The sequence below is a fragment of the Marmota marmota genome, unplaced genomic scaffold (genome assembly GCF_001458135.2).
Source record: "Marmota marmota marmota unplaced genomic scaffold, marMar, whole genome shotgun sequence".
Taxonomy (NCBI): domain Eukaryota; kingdom Metazoa; phylum Chordata; class Mammalia; order Rodentia; family Sciuridae; genus Marmota; species Marmota marmota.
Window position 1 is genome coordinate 5,691,375 of NW_026000185.1, and position 19,682 is coordinate 5,711,056.

Genomic DNA, 19,682 nt, shown 5'->3' on the forward strand with positions numbered 1-19,682 from the left:
ATGACTAACACCATCTATGGCCTCTGGCTACTGGATGCCAGTAACACCTTCTTCCTCCAGTTATACTAACCAAAAATGTCTCCAGACATTGCCCAGGTTCCCTGGGGAGGCAGAGCCAGCCCCGGGTGAGAACCGTGGGGATGGCGATATTAGACACCCTCTCTCCATGCTCTTTCTGCAAATGTAGAGCAGTGTGTCTGAGCTTTCCCACATGCCTGTCCACTCTAGAGACGCCCCCTCTCTTGGGCCAGTGCTTTGCAGTGTCAGACAGAGGAGCTTTCAGCTCGCAGACTTACTGAGCCTGCAAGGGAGGAACATGAAAACATGACTTTCCAGATGTGGTCTTATTGTGTGGTGAGAAATGGTTTCCTCCAGGCTTCAAACTGAGCTGCATTTAAGTAGAGAAATAGGGCTCAAAGCCCCAAATAAACAATGTGTTGAATTCTTCTGTCATCTTGGATTATGTGTATTGTGTTTCTCTCCACCAGAGAATGCAGTGGCTGAGTTCACCGTGTCACACACTTCCAGTTTTAATGACAGCAAATTCTAAAATAAATTGCCTTATGAGGGATTTTTCTCACCCTGAAAGAATATTTCTTGTTCCAGTTTTAGACGTTTGAACCGGATGGGCAAAAACTATTCAGTATGTTCTGTTGCTATGCCTACATCTTGCAAATAATATAAATGTTATCTGACAATCTTGTGATCTATTAAGTTGACTGTAATACCAAAAGGAATTTGAGGAAAAAAAATAAAAGATTTTTGTGTCCCTTCCAGGAGGGAAAGATGAATTGGATCACAAAGTATAATTTCTGGGATATTTTAATGGTTTGGGCAGGATGATAGGATATCTGAGATGAGGGCTGTCCCAGAACATCGAAATAATTTGAATTCCAAGTTAGAGTGGAAAGAACAGGAAGAGATGAAATACCAAGTTCCCTGCAGCATGGCCACCCTGGGAAGTTCTACTCAGCATCCTATCTCCTATGGCTCTGGGAGAGCAGGTATCCAAGCAAGTCATGAATCTCAGGTGCTGGGTAACTGAGTGAATTTTATGTGCAACGTGATCCTAAACTCTAGGGGGAAAAAATTGAGTTCTGCTTCAGAAACAGTGGATTACAATCTGACCTCTAAGACCTTTCCTCATGCGAGGGGTATGGCACAGCAGAGATGGCAAATACCCATTGCTTGCTCCTTCGCTTTTTGGGTGGATTCATCCTGTGATCTGGTCAGTGCCTTGTGTGTGGTGCTGGTCTGCTGCCTTAGTGAGATGGCCTGCACTCAGGTCAGCTCTGCCTAACCCTGCCTCCTCCCTCCAAATCCTTCCCAGTATCTGTTGCTCCTCTTGTCAACAGGTTGCTTCTTTGCCTCTGCGGCTTCCTCATTTGAGAGTGGACTCCGTGTGAACTTCTGTCCCGGCCCCTGGTCAAGCTGCACTTGACTTCTGCACTAAACTGGGCAGAAAGGATTTCCACGTGGGGCTTTCTTTCTTTCTTTCTTTCTTTAGAGAGAACTTTTTTTAATATTTGTTATTTTTTTTTTCTTTTTAGTATTCGGTGGACACAACATCTTTTATTTTTATGTGGTGCTGAGGATCAAACCCAGCGCCTCACGCATGCCAGGCGAGCTTGTTACCGCTTGAGCCACATCCCCAGCCCTCCACGTGGGGCTTTCTAATGCGCCTGTGGGCGGTGCAGTCTTGAGGGCTGTCTGAGCACAGGTGTCAGTTTTCAAGTTGTACCTTGCAGGGTAAATGCTGTGGGTGACACTGTTTGAGGGAACATTGGTTTATGTAGTGGAAGGAGTTTTCTGCCAGGGATCAAGAAGTTAGAGCAAGGTGTTGAGTGGATGGTCTCTCAAGGAGTCCACACCTGGCCTCTTATGTGTCCCTCTCCCTTGCCTGTGCCTCTGTACACCTCTCTGATTTCACACTCTGCTTCCTGCATTTTCCATTGCCTCCCTGGCTTGTAGCACCGCCTCCTCCTCTTTGAGTTCTTAGTTCCTTTAGCCTGTTATCTTGGCTCTGACTGTCGTAGTCTTAACCTTTGTCCTCTTTGTGCCTTCCTGTGTGCTTTATGAATGCAGGGACCATGAGTTAAATGACTTAGACCATGAGTTAAATGACTTAGACATTTCCTGAATGGCCAGCTTCAGCAGTCGGTTATTACGACTTCACTCTTAGCCATAAGGACAAAGATTCAACTTTGCAGAGCCAATCGCAGGACAGAACTCAAAAGGCCCTGAGGAACTATTTAGAGTCATGGTAGCATCCAGAAAGGGTCTGTTTTCTACTCCCAGCGTGTGTCTTTAAGTTAAGACATTTAACTTAAATGTCTTTAAGTTCTCTTCCAGTTCATCACTGGAAAATTGCTATCTAATGTCTCCTAAAATGCTCTGAATACTGTACAACCTCCTAGGAAATGATGGAGATGTCATAAGTCAAGGGCTTTGGTTCTAAGGTCATAGTCAAAGGGATCCCTTCCCACACCCCAGCAGTGAGAGTTCACCAGAAGGACCCTGGGGCTGCATAATGGGTGGAGAGAGAGACTGCTAGAAGCAGCACAGCTCCAGTGTGCCTGAGACCCCCTGTGGCTTGGGGTGGGGAGGAGGGTGAAGGGAGCTGTGATGAGCAGGCAGAGATGAGGACTCCACATCAGCCTCAGGGGGCATCATGGGCATCCTGGAAAGGGCCATGACTTCGGGCTGGTGATCTTTTTGGTTTTGGAGGGGAATTCCGGGGATTGAATCCAGAGCTGCTTGACCACTGAGCCACATCCCCAGCCCTTTATCCTTTTTATTTTGAGACAGAGTCTCACTACATTGCTGAAGTTCTTGCTAAGTTGCTGAGGCCAATCTCGAATTTGAGATCCTCCTGCCATAGCCTCCGAGTCACTGGGATTATAGGCATGTGCTTGTGCCTGGCTGCTGATCCTTTTCAAAGCTTTGGCTTGGGGACTGTGAAGAAATCACAGGATTCCTCTAAGCAGTAGTGTTCCTTATTGACAAGAGGGTGAGGTGAAAAAACCTCTTCCAGTGTCTAAGATGTACTGAAGCCGTGACGATAAGTATGGAATTTGGATTGAAAGCTCAGCAGCACTGGGACATGCACACTCTTGTCTATAGGTCAGAGAGTGGCCATGGCAGGAGGAGAGAAGCCAGGGAGGAGGCAGAGGTGCTCTTGGGTTTGCCCACAGAAGTCGCAGGATCCCCTGGGAAGGGGCTCTCTGGTACTCTGGTTTGAGGGAGATTCTTATAGTAATTGCAGTTGCTTCATTGCTTCGAGGATGGACGCTCTTGTGAAGCCACATCACAGACAGTAGATGGGAACTGGGCACCTTGGCCTGGGGAGTGTGGTGTTATCTTTGCCAGGGGTGTGCCCATTTTATCGTGATGGATGGATCAAGACTATACATGTCAATGAAAACTGACATTTTGTGAAGAAAAGGAAAATGAAGACCAAAATTGAATGGTTCACATTAGAAAGAATAGTTTGAGCTATGAGGCATCTTCAGTTTATCTCTGGAAGGCCTGAGAAGCTCCTGCTTGGCTCATCTTTTTGAGATGCCTTCGTCTGTTATTCAGAACCCCAGGACCCCATGCTCACTCGAATTTCTACACATTTATACTCATTAATGAAGCCAATGATGTGGATGATCCAGAAAGGATTTGTCCTGTTTTCAGAAGGTTCATACTTGCCCTTTGAGGCCATTAGCCTGGGAACCATTGTTTTGTGATAGGCCCTGTAACTTTTTTTAATAATATGAAGTGAATGATGACATCTTTTCCCTCCTTATTATCTGTATGTAAGCCGTCTTGAACAGGCTCAGTTGGCTCAGTTTGAGGAAGTGGGGAGCCTCTTATGTCATTATAGAAATTAAAAAGATAATAGGCTTCATTTTATATAATACACATATACCAAGTTTATACATAGTCTGAGTTAATAATGGTGATGGTTCCCAACCCTGTGAGTATACCAGAAGTCTTTGAAGTGTACATTTCAAATGGGTGAGTTGTATGGCAGATAAATTTTGTCTAATTTTTTTTTTTAAATCATTAGTGGCTGGGGTTGTGGCTCAGTGGTTGAGCACTTGCCTAGCATGTGTGAGGCACTGGGTTCAATCCTAAGCATCACATTAAAAAATTAAAAACAAAAATTTTTAAATAAATAGTAATCTACCTGCTGGCTTTGAAATATAAATGGAAAGTAGTTGTTGTTGTTTTGGTACTGAGGATTGAACCCAGGGGTGCTTAACCACTGAGCCACATCCCAGCCCTTTTTAGTTTTTATTTTGAGATAGAGTCTCAGTAAGTTGCTTTGGGTCTTGATAAATTGCTAAGGCTGGCCTCCAGCTTGCGATTCTCTTGCCTCAGTCTCCTGAGTCTGTGGAATTACAGGTGTTTACCTCCATGCCCGCTGAAAAGTAAGTTTTTAAAAAAGAATCTCCAGGGGCTGGGGATGTGGCTCAAGCGGTAACGCGCTCTCCTGGCATGCGCGGGGCGCTGAGTTTGATCCTCAGCACCACATACAAATAAAATAAAGATGTTGGGTCCACCAAAAACTAAAAATAATTAATATTAAAAAATTCTCTCTCTCTCTCTCTTTTTTTTTTTTAAAAAAAAGAATCTCCAGGTTTTATCTATAGCTTTAGTCATGTGTGTTCTACTCAGCAAGGAGAAATCATATAAAATATAAATTGACAATACTTGCTCATAGAAGAATTACAGGTCATGGAGGTAGAAGAAATGAAAGTGATAGAAAGTCGCCCTTCAGACACCACAGGAGAAACTGCTGCATCCAGAAACTCTGAAATAAGTGGGCAGAAGTTTAAGGAGGAAAGGAGATTTGCTTAGCCTCCAGGCATGTTCCCCTGAAGAAAAGACTCCTGCCTTTACCAAGGACAGGCCTACGGAGCCCCTATACTGGCAGCAAGGGGAGCTGCACTTGATGAGACTTACTGAAACCATACTTGCCTGACACAGTGTGCTGGGAAGACCACTTCCCCTCTTGCAGGCCTGCTTGAAGCCCCAAACCTCAGCTGCTGGTGAGAAAGCATCAGGCAGGTCCAAATCCAAGGACGTTCTGCAGAACACAACCAAAATGCTACAGAAGTATCAAGATCACAGGAGACAGGAACAGGTGGAGGGACTGCACATGCTGGAGGAGACTCAGGAGGCATTAGAACTAAATGTGTCTTAGGACCATGGGCAGCCTCCAAGGACAGAAATGTGCATTAGAGGGAAACTGGGACACTTGGAAAGAAGTCAGTAGCTCAGTTAATAGCATTGTGCAGTGTTTCTGCGTCTTAGTTTTGATAACTCTACCGTGGTTCTATGCAGTGAAGGGCATTCCCAAGTAATTCTCTTGGAAGTCAAGAATTACTTTTTAAAGGGACCATGTGTGTGAATTGAATGGAAAGGTCTGTGCAGTGCCATCTAATGGCATCATCCAGTAGTGCAGGCTACACACAAGTGAAATCTCCCAAAATACCAAATATTTTTATTTTGGCTTTCTGATGGAATAATATTGCCACAGCACAGTAATAATCTTCTTGGTTTACAGTCTGCTGAATCTAACCTAACATGTTATTGACTTACATTTTTGTTACCAGCCTCAGTTATTGAGCCCAGTGGTCATGTAGGGCTGAGGAGTGGGATGAGAAGTTCAGGGTTCTCGATTCTGTGCAACATGGCTTGGAGATCCTGGGTTAAGTTTTACAGATGTGTGTCTATTTTGCCTCCAGCATTCACAGGCTGCCATTTTCTTTTCTTACAGCTTCGAGGCTTCTGGGATGCCTTTTTTTCTGAGATAATTACTATTTCTGTTTTTTTTTCCTCTAGTATTTTGTTAGCAGAAATCATTGGTTTTGAAGCGTTCGCACCTGTACTTAATCCGTTTGCTGAAATGACAGTGCCCTGGCCCACCAGTGGCATAGTTAGGCATGGCATGGGTGGTGGTTGTGACCGAGAGCTCTGCTGCCTCGGCTCTCACTCCCTGCTCTTTTTCTAGTGGTGCGGCTCTGGGTGGCCCTGTCTTCTTAGCCTTAACTGCCTCCTGTGTAAAATGGGATTGATCATAGTGCCCGCCTCATGGGTACTTTTAAGGACTAAGTAAACTGTTATGAAAAGCTTCGAGTGGCACTCAGGGACTTGTATTTGTTGTTATTGTTGTCACAATGCTGCTATTATTCTGCCCACCACGTCCAACTTGAGTTTGGATACAAAGGGTGCTTTTTCTAGTACCCGAACTTCTTGTAGCCCATCTTGCTTCGCAGCCTGAATAGATGAAGGGAGGACTTCACTGATGATTCCTTCGGCAAAGAGGCTTCCCTGCTCCATCCTTGACAGTTATGAAAAGGGAAAGCTGTTGGCTTCAAAATTATTTACCTCACCACATGAAATAGCCTTGAAGAGAACACTTTTATAGCTTGATGCTATACATTCTGGGATGCAGGGTACATGTATTAAAATGTGTTAAAAACAAATAGAACTGAAAATGAGCCATGCCAGGTATTTGACCAATTGACTGCTGCTGAATAAAGAAGAGCTTGCTGATGGGGGTGGGAGGGATGCAAATGTGTCCCCACATGTTGGAGAAATCATTATAGTCATCCCCTCAGAGCCCAAGCCATGAAGGAGATGAGAGCCCCTGATCTAGGATAACCAGTGTACTCTCTCTGATCTTTCCAAGGACTCCCAGGTTTCCCAGGCAGCAACCAGCAAGCTCTGTGGACTGTAGAAGACCCTGTTTGGGGGACCTTAGAAGCTTCTCTTGTTGTCATTGTGCCTATACAACCACTTAGAAGAATAAGGAAGACAGTCAAGGCAGCTTGGCTCATTTCAGGGATCAAGGTCCAGGAGGTGGAAGTGCCAGGATTATTCCTGGGCCCTCCTTCTGCCATGAAGGGAAGCTAGAGGGAAGCCTCCTGGTGGTCAGGGGCCAGGAGCCCTAGAGTGTGTTGAGGTGCCCTTGTGTCTCAGAAGGCCTGTTTTTGCTCACCCTGGGCTGATCACAAACGAGTCTCAGCCATAGCAGCTGGGGTTAGAACAGCAGTGGCTGTCATCTAGCTCCCCTGCCCATGTGCTCTCTTGGAGCCATCCCCCCCGAGGTGGCTGTGCCATGTGGTTCACTGGTGCAGGAATCCTCTTGCCAGTGAGTGCTTCTGGGCAGGGATGGGATGCTGGCAGCAACAAGGGAGATGAAAAGACCTTCAATGGGTTGGGAAGTTTCACAGGAGGATCAGTGCTTGGCAAAAAAACAGGTTGTAAGATGTTTTAATCCAGATCAAAATTAAACTGGAAAATAGTTAAAAGGGAAATTGCTAAGGTGGGGACCATGGGGAAGGAAACAAACCCAACCCACTAAATTGCTGAGGCCCCCATTGTGTGGCAGGACCCTCCTGGTGCAGAAGGGACCTCTTGCTTCCAACCAGGAGAGACTGTGTCTCCACCAGGGATGGTGGATTTCTCTTTTTTTGTTTTGTTTTAAAATTTGAAGAAAGAATCACACTCACACTGGACATTGTGGTGCGCGCCTATAATCCCACTGGCTCAGGAGGCTGAGGCAGGAGGATTGCTGGTTCAAAGCCAGCCTCAGCAATTTAGTGACACCCTAAGCAACTCAATGAAGACCCTGTCTCTAAGTAAAATACAAAAGAGATCTGTAGATGTAGCTCAGTGGGTAAGTGCCCCTGGGTTCAATACCCAGTACAAAAAAAAAAAAAAAAAGAATTGTACCCTCCCTCCCTACTATGCCCCTGCCAGGATAGGAGCTAAGAAAGAAAGAGAACAGCAAAGAGCCACATTTTTCAAGTGTAATGAGATGATCTGCTGGTTCCCGCCTGGGGCAGCCCTGCCAAGAGGGCCTCTAGTCTGCATCTGCAGCTGGTTCTCCTGCTACCACCCATGTCCTCTCTTGTCCAACCCTTGCCCACAGCACACAGTACCATGAGTCAGTTCTCCCTACTGGGCCAGGATGTAGCCTCATAATCCTTCTTGACTCAGCATTCTGTGAAGTCCGTACCGTGTGAGTAGAGCTGGGGTACAAAATGAAGCTGCTTTTGAAACACCTCTGACTTGCTTTACATGTAATTCCTTGTTTTTTTTCTCACTTAAAATAATTCCTTGAGGTAGATGTACCCCAATTTACAGATGAGGAAACTGAGGTTCAGAGAAGTCCCATATCTATAAGGTGGTATGAAGAAGGTTCAGTCTGTGGCAGTGTAACTCCAGAGCCAGTGCCTTCAACCACTGGCTGATGTCTGCATGTGTCAAAGTGGTCAGAGAAATAGCTGTTTACTGGTTTGCTGTCTTGAGGAGATTGGTTGAAGTCTCTGAATCCAGAGGGTTTGGTTCAGACTAGGTTCTCAAACCCTAACAAAAAAATTTACTGCTATACCAAAAAAATCAACCAGGTGACATTAAAAAAAGAAAAGAAAAAAAGAACAGTGATTTGTTTCCTACAGTTTTAGAGGCTGGAAATCCAAGATCAAGGTGCCAGCAAATTCAGGGTCCAGTGAGGGCCTGCTTCCTGGCTCACAGATAAGCTTCCATCCAGTAGAAGTGATCAGGGAGTTTATAAGGACACTAATTCCATCGGTGAGAGCTCTCCCCTCAGGGCCCGGTCACCTTCAGAGGGCCCTGCCTCCTCTTGGGGATCAGGATTTCAGCATGTGAATCCTGGCTGAGGGCACCGGAGCATTCAGGCTCAGCAGAGTCCGTGTCAGCAGTCCTCTCCTGGCCTCTCCCCTACCCCTGGCGGCCATGGTCCGCTCTCGGTCTCTGTAGATCCTCCTTTCTGGGCTTCTCATAGGACGGGATGGCCTCTTTGGTCGGGCTTTCTCAACAAGCGCATTGTCTTCCGGGGTCTTCCTGCTGTCGTCATGTCAGTGCCTCCTTCTTTTCTATGGCAGAACAATATCCTTGTTTGTAGAACTCAATTTGCTGGTCCATTCGCCATCAGCAGGTGTCTGAGTTTCCGCTCTTTGGCTGCCACGGGCATCATGCTCAGGTTTCCTGTTTCCGTTTTTACCTGGTCAGTTTGTTTCCAGCTCCTCCGGTGTGGCACAGGAAGCCTCTCATTTGGATACAGCCATCTGTGTGATAGCAGATTACAGCAGTGGACTTGTTTGAGTCTCACATCATGATCATGCTTTCTGGATATGTTCCCATGCCTTGTGTTTTTCTTGTAGACCTGTCCGTCATGTGGAATTACATTTGTTCCCAAATCTGAAGCTGGTGCGGAAGGAGCAGCTGTGCAAAATGGCTGTCAAGATGAGCCTAAGACCAGCACCAAGGTAACAAGCTCATGCCTGTTGTTCCTGTCAGTTCCTCCCCAGTACCTCTCCTAAAGTGATATTCCTGTCTTGTCGACTTCTCAATTCTGAGAATAATTCCTCTTGGGTAATAGCGTTCCAGACCTTCTGGTTTTGAGGGTTTTGAGTAACATAAAGAACAGGATAACGGGGCTGGGATGTTCTCAGTGGTGGAGCGAGTGCTTCGCGTGCACAAGTCCCGGGTTCTACCCCAAGCAATATAAAGAACAGAATAGAGCAGAGCTAACCATGTGAAGTAGAGTAACTCCGTGCTGAACCAGATGGGACTCCCTTCAGGGCAGCGAGAGTGTGGGATCACGCAGGCCAGTGTGGCAGGAGGTTGGTGGCTTGGAAGGCCTACTCAACTTCTGGTAGAATACAGATGTGCAAAGGGAAGAAGGGCCTGTGCCAGATGAAGAACCCACCCAAGAGAAGCGCAGAGGCAGGGTGAGCAGCAGGGGGCTGTGGAAGAACCTTGTCAGGACTGGAGTAGAAAATAAGTAAATCCCAAAGCCCAGAGGTTTGGGAAGCCTTCTGAAGGCCACTCCCCTAGGAGGCCCTGTCTGTCATCCTGCACGCTCCATCATCTACCAAAGGACTTGTGAGCACGTCAGTTGCCTCTCTCAGCCACAGAAGCTCCCAAATATAAGTCTTGTTTGTCCAGCTTCTCCTAAGCCCCAGCCCCACAATCCTGGGACTCCTTTCCCTGTACCCATCCTTCATCTCCTTGGAGGCCCCCCAGTCCTTCCACCCAGCCTCCTGGGGCCCCAGTTCTTGGTGAGCAGAATCCCTGAATCTTGGTTCTTGCCTTGGCTTTACAGCTATCCTCACAGTCTTAGCCTCTGCTGCCTGAACACCTGGACATGCCCTTTGACAGAGTGTGTGTGTGGGGGGGAAGCAGGGTGGCAGAACGTTGTGTGGGGTGGCAGCAGATTTGCCAGGCACCCAGTGAGGTGCAGGGCTACAGCTAGCCAAGGGCCAGGTGGGGTGAACATGCGCCCTGGCGCCACTTCACCAAGTGCACTCGCTTGTTCCCTCTGTCTTGAGGCAGGCTGCCGGAGGACCGAATTCCAAAGCCCAGAATGGACTTCTGAGCCCTCCCCAAGAAGAGAAGCTCACCAACAGCCAGACCTCCCTGTGCGAGATTCTTCAGGAGAAGGGCAGGTGGGCGGGCGTGAGCCTGGACCAGTCAGCCCTCCTCCCACTGAGGTTCAAGAACATCCGTGAGAAGACAGACGCGCATTTTGTGGACGTTATCAAAGAAGACAGGTGAGAAAGCGTGGCCACCACCCAGGGGGTAGGGTTTTACAGGAGAGGTGGCTCCCTTGTTCTGAGTTGCCCCATCTGTGAATTTCTCTTCCTTCATCAGTATATTGCTTTGTTTTTATCCTGAAGTAATTTGAAACATACAAAGTTATACAAATGCCATTTAGAATTCCGTATGCTCTGCCTTAGCATTTTGTGTTAGTTTTGCGGTCCTCTCTTTCCCCACTCTGAAATGTACTCTTCTCCAAAGCATTTGACAGTACGCTGGATGCATTGTGTCCTTTACTCTTTTAGACTGCCTCTCCCAGAATGAGGATGCTGTAGTACACAGCCGAGTTGACAAGGGCAGGGAATTCAGCATGGTGTGACATTCCATCTAGCCTGAGGCCCCGGTTCCAGTTCATCTTTGGCAGCCCTGTTGCCTCCAGTCCAGGATCACGTGTGTGTCACTTAGTTGTCAGGCCTCTTTGCTCCTAAAATCTGGGGTGCTTCCTTAGCCATGCCTTGTTTTTCATGATGTGACAGTTTTAAAAATAAAACATTCCTGAAGTTGAGCTCGTGAGGTATTTCCTTATGGTTAGGTTCATGTTCTGTGTGCCTGGCCAGAGAGCACAGAGGTGGCACCATCCTTCCAAGGCTCGCATGCAGAGGCCCATGCGGCCCACTGGTTCCTCGTTGGTGATGTTCTTTTGTGTGTGAGTGGTACTGGAGGTTGAATCCAGGGGGGTGTTAACCACTGAGTCACATCCCCAGCCCTTACTTAAAATATTTTTATTAGTTATTGATGGACCTTTGTTTATTTATATGTGATGCTGAGAATCAAACCCAGTGCCTCACACATGCTAGGTAAGCGCTCTACCACTGAGCCACAACCCCAGCCCTCCCCAGCCCTTTTTGTTTTTTATTTAGAGACAGGGTCTCGCTGAGTTGCTTAGGGCCTCACTAAGTTGCTGAGGCTGACTTTGAACTTGTGATCCTCCTACCTCAGCCTCCCATGCTGCTGGATTATAGGCATGTCCCACCACTCCTGGCATAATATTCCTTTTGATCAATCCCACAAGATGTAGCCAGTTTCTCCAATTTGTGGTTATCATTTTCTCCCTATGATTAATAAGCAATCTGTGGAAAGATACTTTAGTGTCTATTATTCCTATTCCTTATCAGACTTCCCTAGATTTAACATCCATTGAGTCTTGACTGAAACTGCTTCACTGTGATGTTTCAGTATGGTGGTTTCCAACCTCAGCACTTCCAGCACATTTACCATTTGGTGCTCAGCATCTGCTATAAAGAATGGCCCTCCATTTGCTACCCATCCATCTATTTTTTACTTTTTATTTTTTGCAGTACTAGGAAATGAACCCAGGGGCTACATCCCTAATCAGCTACATCCCCAGCTCTTTTTGTGTTTTATTTTGGAGATATTATCTTACTAAGACTGGCCTCAAACTTGCTATCTTCCTGCCTCAGCTTCCTAAATCACTGGGATAACAGGCATGCACCACCATACCACTCTCCATCCATCCGTTGTTAGCCTGAACTCATGCACTCCTGTTTTATTTCATGGACTATAATCCATCTTGGTACTTTTTATGTTGGGATGCCCGATCTGACCAATCAGAGCTCCCTTTGGACCGGTGCCTGGGTCCTTTTGACTCCACCCCTTCATTTGTATGGGGCAGTCACTTTCTAGCAGAGCAGGGTGTTCCAGGCTCATTTTCTGCCTCCCCCGCCCCAGCTCAGGAGCACTGGCTCCTTTGAATGAGGAATAGTTTTTACATATATTAGCTATTAGTGTCTAATTTAATGTTATAGTCCAAGGACATACTCTGTGATTTCAGTCCTTTTACATTGGTCAGGACATGTTTTATGTCCCCACATGTGATCTGATGGGTGAACTTATCATTGCACTCAAAAAGAATGTGAGCTCTGTACTCATGGGATGCCGTGACCCAGGATGTCAGTTAAGTCCTGGTAGTCAGTACAGTGGTTTAGATCATCTGTTTCTTTATTCATTTTCTGTCTATTATTCTGTTTTTTTTTCTTTTATTGGTGCATTATGGTTGTACATAGTACTTAGGTTCATTTTGGCATAATCATACATGCCTGGAATTTAGTTTATTCAATTTCAGTCCCTGGTGCCCGCCCCCTTATGTTCTATCAGTTGTTTAGAGAAATCTATTAAAATTCTACCTGTGGTCTGGGTTGTAGCTCAGTGGTAGCCACACCCCAGACCACAGTTTAGTGGTTATTCTAGGAATTACAGATATACTTCCTTAAGTGTCTGTGTGATCTTTGTGGAATTACTATTGTATCACTTCATTTTAAATGAAGAAATCTCACAGTGTTATAGGTTCCCATTCTCTCCTTCCTCTCGCTGTAATTGTCACAGGTATCAGTCACACCTGCATTCATCATAACCCTCACCTTGACCCAGCCTCGTGCCCTCAAGGTGCTTTCTCCTGACTGCTTTCCTCTTGAGTGCACCCATGTTTTCCTGTCTTCTTCTATGCCTAAAATTTTGGATTGTGTTGTAGACTTTGTGTGTAAAACTTAAGAAACCTGATTTTTGTTAATATTACTCTGAAGATTATCTATTTTTTGTTTCAGCAGTCAGTTAGCTTATCTGAATTCAAACTTTAACTACCATCTCCCTGTTCTTTTAGCTGTAAATGGGCTGCTTATAGTCTGCCATGCCTCTGCATGACCTACAAGGATCAGCCAGAGATTTGAGCAGTTTACATGCAGAATTTGGGGATCTCTTTCCCTAATTCTCTCCCTTCTGATATTAATAACCTCATCTTTCAACTATGGTCACCCCAAAATTCATTTTCCTTTTTTTTTTTTAAAGCCAGTAAGACTGGTGGCTTTTCTGAGTTTACGCTACCCTACATATGGTGCTGACTAATGTCTGTCTTCAGGCCACACACACACACACACACACACACACAGGAGACATTTACCTGGTATTGTTCCTTTGTTCCAGGAATAACACCCCTCTATTCTGGACCTGCCCTGGTCCCTCTCTTGTGCTTATCAGCAGTTGTTTTTTGGTGTTGTTGTTGTTGTTGTTGTTGCTGTTTTGTTTTGTTTTTGTCACAGACACAATGCCTTTATTTGTTTTTATGTGGTGCTTAGGATCGAACTCAATGCCTCACACATGCAAGGCAAGTGCTCTACCACTGAGCCCCAGCCCCAGCCCCTGTTTTTGTATTTTTTTCCCAGAGCTGTAGTTGTTGTCTGTGAGAGGATTGGTCCAAAATGAGTTACACCCATCCCCAGAGGTGGAGCTTCCCGAATTGATTTAGAAGGAGCTGTACAGCTTACCGCAGGGTCACTTCTGCCCCTCAGGGGTCAAAATGTGGCCACCACACACTCTCCTTACAGCTGCTCTGCTGTCCCTGTCTGTGCTTCCTGACTGGAAGGAAGGAAAGAGAAGCCCACATCAGGGGACAGAGACTCTCTTCTGAGTCTAAGAAAGGCCCAGGTCATTGAACACTCACAGAAGAGAGGTCCCCTCTGCATCAGGGGAAGGGAGGCTTGCACAGCAGGGCCTCCCAGGTGCCAGGCACATGCCAGGCACTCCTGTGTCCCGCCTGATGTCATCCTAGTGGTTACTGTACGAGGCAGGCTGCTCTCCACAGCTATATTTGCCTTCTGATATCATGTTAACGTTCCCTTTAATTTGTAGTAATTTCTGCAGTTTAAAAAGGATCTTACTATTTGCTAGCAATTCATAAAAAAAATGAAAGAGTCATGTAAAGCATATTTGATTTCTCTGCTATTAAAATCATTGAGCTTTATCATCTTTCAGGTTTCAGACAAAATCTGCATATGTGACAATAGCACCAAAATTACACTAACTATCAACACCATTTTGTGCTAACAACCTGTTAGCTCTCATAGTCATAATTACTGTCAGTACTCTGGATGACAGGACAGCTGGTTCTGAATTACATTTTCATTTGAAGCCTCCAAATCAATACAAGTACTCTCAGTACAGGGATCTGCTGGCTCTTCAGAAAAGATCTTTTCACAAGACAAAGAAAGCTGTCTTTGTATCTTGTAATCCGGGATATTAGGAATATATGTTCAAAAGCAAGGTACTAATGATGTGTATTATGATTGTGGCCATGGTCACTCTTTAATGGACGTGAAATGGAACATGTGGTTATACGTAGGAACACAAAGGACTTCCCAGAGATAAGTTTTAAAGGGGACAGGAGCAACACCTATTGCATAGTGGCTCTCAGATGCAGGTTTGTGATGTGCTCTATGAGTGGTGTTTTCATAGCTGATTGTGATCTGATAGGATGATTGTGCCAGGTGTTGATCAATTCCATTTGTTATGTCTTCTAGCCTGATGAAGGATTATTTTTTCAAGCCACCCATTAACCAGTTCAGCCTCAACTTCCTGGATGCGGAGCTGGAGCGCTGCTACAGGACCAGCTATCAGGAGGAGGTGCGCTCTTCATCTCTCCACAGAGCCCGTTGTTCTTGTGGGCAGCTCACCATCCATTCTGTGCTTTAGTGAGTGGCAGGAAAATGAAGGCTGGTGTTAATTTCCTGCAGTCTATAAGCCCTAAATTGCAGATGTGTGTTAATTTATCTTTGCAAGGGAGAAAAACTTCAACCTTTCTGTGGTCCTGTATCTTAAAGACCAAGCTTCATGGTCGCTAGACCCTCTCCTTTGCAGTTTGTGCCTCATGATGCCTGCCCTGGGCACGCCTGCTCTGGGGTCATGAGCCACACTCCTCTCCCCAGAACTCTGTTTCTTTCTTCCCTGGAGGTGGGCCCAGGAGCTCACAAAGCCTTTTCCTCTTGACACAAAACATGCTCACATCCCTCCTACCCTGGCACTGCCTTAGCCTCTGTTGTCCTCGAACGCTCAGCTCACATGTCATTTCTTTCAAAAAAACCTTCCCTCACCTTGAACTGGATTTTACTTCCCCTTTATTTTTTTCTTTATGTGTATTCCATGTTGGAATTATGCTCAGATGCCTCCTCCCTGACAATTCCCTCATTACCCACACTCAGCATAACCCGCCCCACCTCCCCACACACATCTGATTGCTAATAGGGTCCTTGAATAAATGCAAGAATCTGGAGCCTGGTTGGGGTTCTGACAGCATGTCCTTGAATTTTTTCTTTTGGGCCAGAACCTGACCTCCCCCAGCATTCAAGTCAAAAGTGCACACTGGCCCAATCCTAGGACCAAAAGGGCTTTTCATTCAAATTCCATACACTCATTCTGCAAATCTTTATGTCTAGGCACTGGCCCAGACTCCTGAGAAACCATGGGAGCCAGAGGGAGCCAGTTGTGCCTCATGGGTTTGGAGGCAATACCTTCTATCAGCCTCCAAGGGACAGTGGCTATCAGTTAACATCCCATGCACAGGGTCTGCAGGGCACCCATGAGCTGGTCACTTGGTAGCCTGTGAGGCAAAACAGGATCCAATTTACTCTTCACAAATAGCCCTGTGTGGAAACTTGTGAATATTCCTATTTTACCGAAGAGACAGCTAAGGCTGAGAAAGCCTAAGCAGAGGCCCACAATCCCACAGGGAGGGTGGACACCTCAAAGCCAGCATCTCAGCCACACCCCATTCTGTGCTGTGGTGACCCCAGATGGAAGGCACATTTATCAGCCATTTCTCTAGGCACTAAACATTTATTGAGCATCCACTCTGCCTGGTTTGGTTCATGGTGCTAGAGCATACTGATGAAGATACCCTGGTAAGAGAGCAGTAATTAGAAATAACAATGCAGAGCCATGGGCCTAGTCGTGCCCTGCAAGGAGACGGTGAGGCAGCCGCCCCAGAGGGAGGCCCAGAGGGAGGAGACTCCGAAGCTCACTCCAGTAGGAAGACCAGGAACTAGCCAGATGAAGGAGGAGGGAATATTCCAGAGGGAGGGACCAGCCCCTACAAACCTTAGATAGGAAAGAGCCTGGTGTAGCCAAGGAGTTTCAGGTACCTCCAAAGGGAGGGCACCTGATGGGCAGGGTCCAGATGATGACTGCCCAAGCAATGAGCGTTATGCTGAAGGCCAAAGTGGTCGCTTGGCCCCATCAGATTGTGTGTCATGAAGATCCTGGGTCATGGAAGGTGATGGAGCTGGACAAGATGGGTGGGAAGCTGTCACTGAACACAAGGCCTGTCTGAGACCTGCCTTGAGACAGGGTAGAGAGGAGAGAGACACAGGAATGACTGTCTTCCAAGCCACAATGGTGTTGGGGAGCTGGCTGTACCCAGTACTCCACATGGATGTGCTCTGTAAGCATCCCCACCACCCATGAGGTGTAGGCACCCATTGTATCCCTGCTTTCAGAAAGGAGACCTGGGCATAAGCAGGTTGGGTAACAGGGACAAGTTGTCACAGCAAATAGTGGTGAAGGGCTGTGAATACCTAAAACAAGGAGAGTGGGGCCTTTACCCCCAGGCCCCACATGTGGGGAAGTCAGAAACCTCAGCACTGAGGTGGGAAGAAAGATCCCCCACACTGTGACTATCCTGCAAGAGCCTCGCAGCAGACCCTGAGCCCCTACTGCCCAACCTGGGCCAACTGCAGCAAGCCGTGGCCATTCCCTAGAGCTAGGTAGAGCCCCAGAGAGAACAAAGTCAGGGTAGGCAGCCTCATCCCAGAGACTCTGGGGGTCTTTTGAGGGCACTTCAGAAATCAAGACCTACTCGCAGAGCCTCTGAGTTTCTTGGAGGGACTTTAGAACCTAGCCCTGCCCTCCGGTTGCTCTTCCCATTCCAAGCCTGGTATCACAGCCAGCCCACAGCCTCAGCCCCAAGCGCTGAACTCCCCTTCTCCAGGCTTGCCCATCTCGGGGTCCTGGGCTGAGGCCGAGGCTCTAGAGCCAGTTTGTCCTAGAGTAACACACAACAGACCTCTGCCTTCCATGGGCTCCAGCCCCTTCTGCCTGGCGCCCTGCTCAGAGTTGCAGCACCCAGTAGAAAGCAACTTTGGTGGTTGGCTGCTCCCTTTCTTCCTACTGTAGCCCCGGCCTTTAGGTTCATCTGGAGAGGGTTACAGGTACACTGGGGAGTCAGCTTGCCTGGTTGAAGCCTGGTTCCTTGTTTTCTGTGTGTCCTTGGAGAGGCAGCCTAGCTCCGCTCCCCATCTGCACAGAGATCAGTAGTATTTCCTTCTCTGCGGCTGTTGTGAGCACTGATCAAGATCAGGCCCCTACAGGGCCCACAGTGGGGCTGGAGTAGTCCTCCCTTGGACGGTTAGTACCATTGCTGTTCCTGCCTTCTTAACGTCCTCACAGCACATGCATGTCTCTGTTTTACTTCACACACTCTCCTGCACTTCTTGTCCCCGTCCTTTCCCACCACCAGGCTGAGTTACTCGCAGGGATCATTTCATGGCTACAACTGCACCCAGTGCCCAGCCGGGCAGTGCAGGCTCCCAGGGAAGAAAAGGTGCTGCTGGCAGGCACCCCTGTTAAATAGGCAGGAGCTTTCTTCAGCTGCCGCCTAAATCCCTGCCTGTTTTCTGTCATGGAGCCACCCTTCCCACCCTTAAACCTGAGGCCCAGCCATTTGCTGGCAGCTTCCAACTCTTGCTTTCATCCAACTGTTCTTACACATGTGGACTCATTAACTCTGCCAGGCAGCAACTCATCTTTCAGACTCAATGTGTAATATGTCTGTGAGAGCATATGGCTTGTTATCAGTCACTGTGTGACCTTAGGAAAGTTCTTAACTTCTCTGTGCCTTAGTTTTCTTATCATTAAGTGGGTCAGTAGCAAAGAGATGGCCCACTTAAAGCTCTTGCCACCTCGTGCCTGGTCTGCACTAGGCAGGCTCTCAGTAAACATGAGTGTTTTCCCCTTTGAGTTAGACTCTGTGGCCATCTGTGGCCACATGGACTCACCCCAGTCCCCTCCTGCTCTAAACAGGTCATAAAGAATTCTCCTGTGAAGACTTTTGCCAGTGCTACCTTCAGCTCCCTCCTGGATGTGTTTCTGTCCACAACAGTGTTCCTGATCCTCTCGGTCACCTGCTTCCTCAAGTATGGGGCTGCTGCCACGCCTCCTCCACCCGCTGCTCTGGCCGTCTTCAGTGGGGCCCTGCTGCTGGAGGTGCTGTCCCTTGTGGTCTCCGTCAGGTAACCACTGCAGGGCAGCTCTCTAGCCTTTAGCTCCCTCTTCTGGCTCCATGGTTTATGGCGGAACAGGCTGACTGCAGCACAGTGGGTCGGGGTCCTAAGCCAGCTGACCCTCCAGACTTGCTTCTGGGGACAGCCGTTGTTCCCTCCTCTCCCTGTGCCCCCACCCCACTGCACAGCCACCTCCTCGCAGGCGCTGGCGCTCCACACGTGTGGGAGCTGCTTAGTGGAGAGGGCTGGTGCCTTCTGCAGCCCCAGCTGCCACCAGCTCATCCCTGGATCTCCTAAATCAGAGAAGTGGGAAGATAGGAGATGGGGCAGGGTCATCAAAGATGACATAGTATGCAATGTGCAGTCCTATTATATGAAATGTCCAGAATAGGGAAACCAGTGGAGACAGAAAGGTTCCCAAATCTCTACTCAGTGGATCGGAAGCAAATGATAGGTGACAGCTGATGGGCAAGTGCCTCTTCTAAACAGGAAAGCCAGAGTGTGAACCCTCTGAAATCACAGACGTCAGTCTGCACAAGCTTGGATTTGATATGACACCAAAAGCACATGCAACAAGAAAAAATAGATAAATTGGACCTTATCAAAATTTAAAACTTTCATTCTACAAAGAACACCATGGAGGAAGTGAAAGAACTCAGGGAGAGGGAGAAATATTTGCAGGTCACCTGTGTGACTCATGTCTAATACCTAGAACCTGTAGTATGTGTTCATACGGCTCAGTAATGAAAAGGTGCGTTTCCAAAAGACAAAGGGTTTGAGTAGAGAGCGGTGCCTTTCCAGGAAGCTGGCCCAGAGGACCGGCCCAGAGTTTGGGTAGCTCCACCATTCTGACCAGGTGCAATGCACAGGGCATCCCGCTTAGGCACACGCCGATGGCACCACAGGCCTGTCTGCTGGGCACCTTGACAGCAGGTCCTTGCCCTGCACCCCCGTACCCAGCCCCATCACACTCAACAGCACAGCCTCTCGGCA

At 47.5% G+C, this 19,682-nt stretch overlaps 1 protein-coding gene across 1 annotated transcript in view; it reads left to right on the plus strand.

Moving 5' to 3' along the window:
* Adcy9 (adenylate cyclase 9) overlaps nucleotides 1-19,682 on the plus strand; it is a 108,836-nt gene that overhangs the window by 71,698 nt on the left and 17,456 nt on the right. Inside the window, exons 4-7 of the mRNA XM_015490800.2 lie at nucleotides 9,189-9,293; nucleotides 10,363-10,580; nucleotides 14,937-15,039; nucleotides 18,490-18,698. Of these exons, the coding sequence (XP_015346286.1) occupies nucleotides 9,189-9,293; nucleotides 10,363-10,580; nucleotides 14,937-15,039; nucleotides 18,490-18,698 (635 nt within the window). The remainder of the gene's footprint in view (nucleotides 1-9,188; nucleotides 9,294-10,362; nucleotides 10,581-14,936; nucleotides 15,040-18,489; nucleotides 18,699-19,682) is intronic.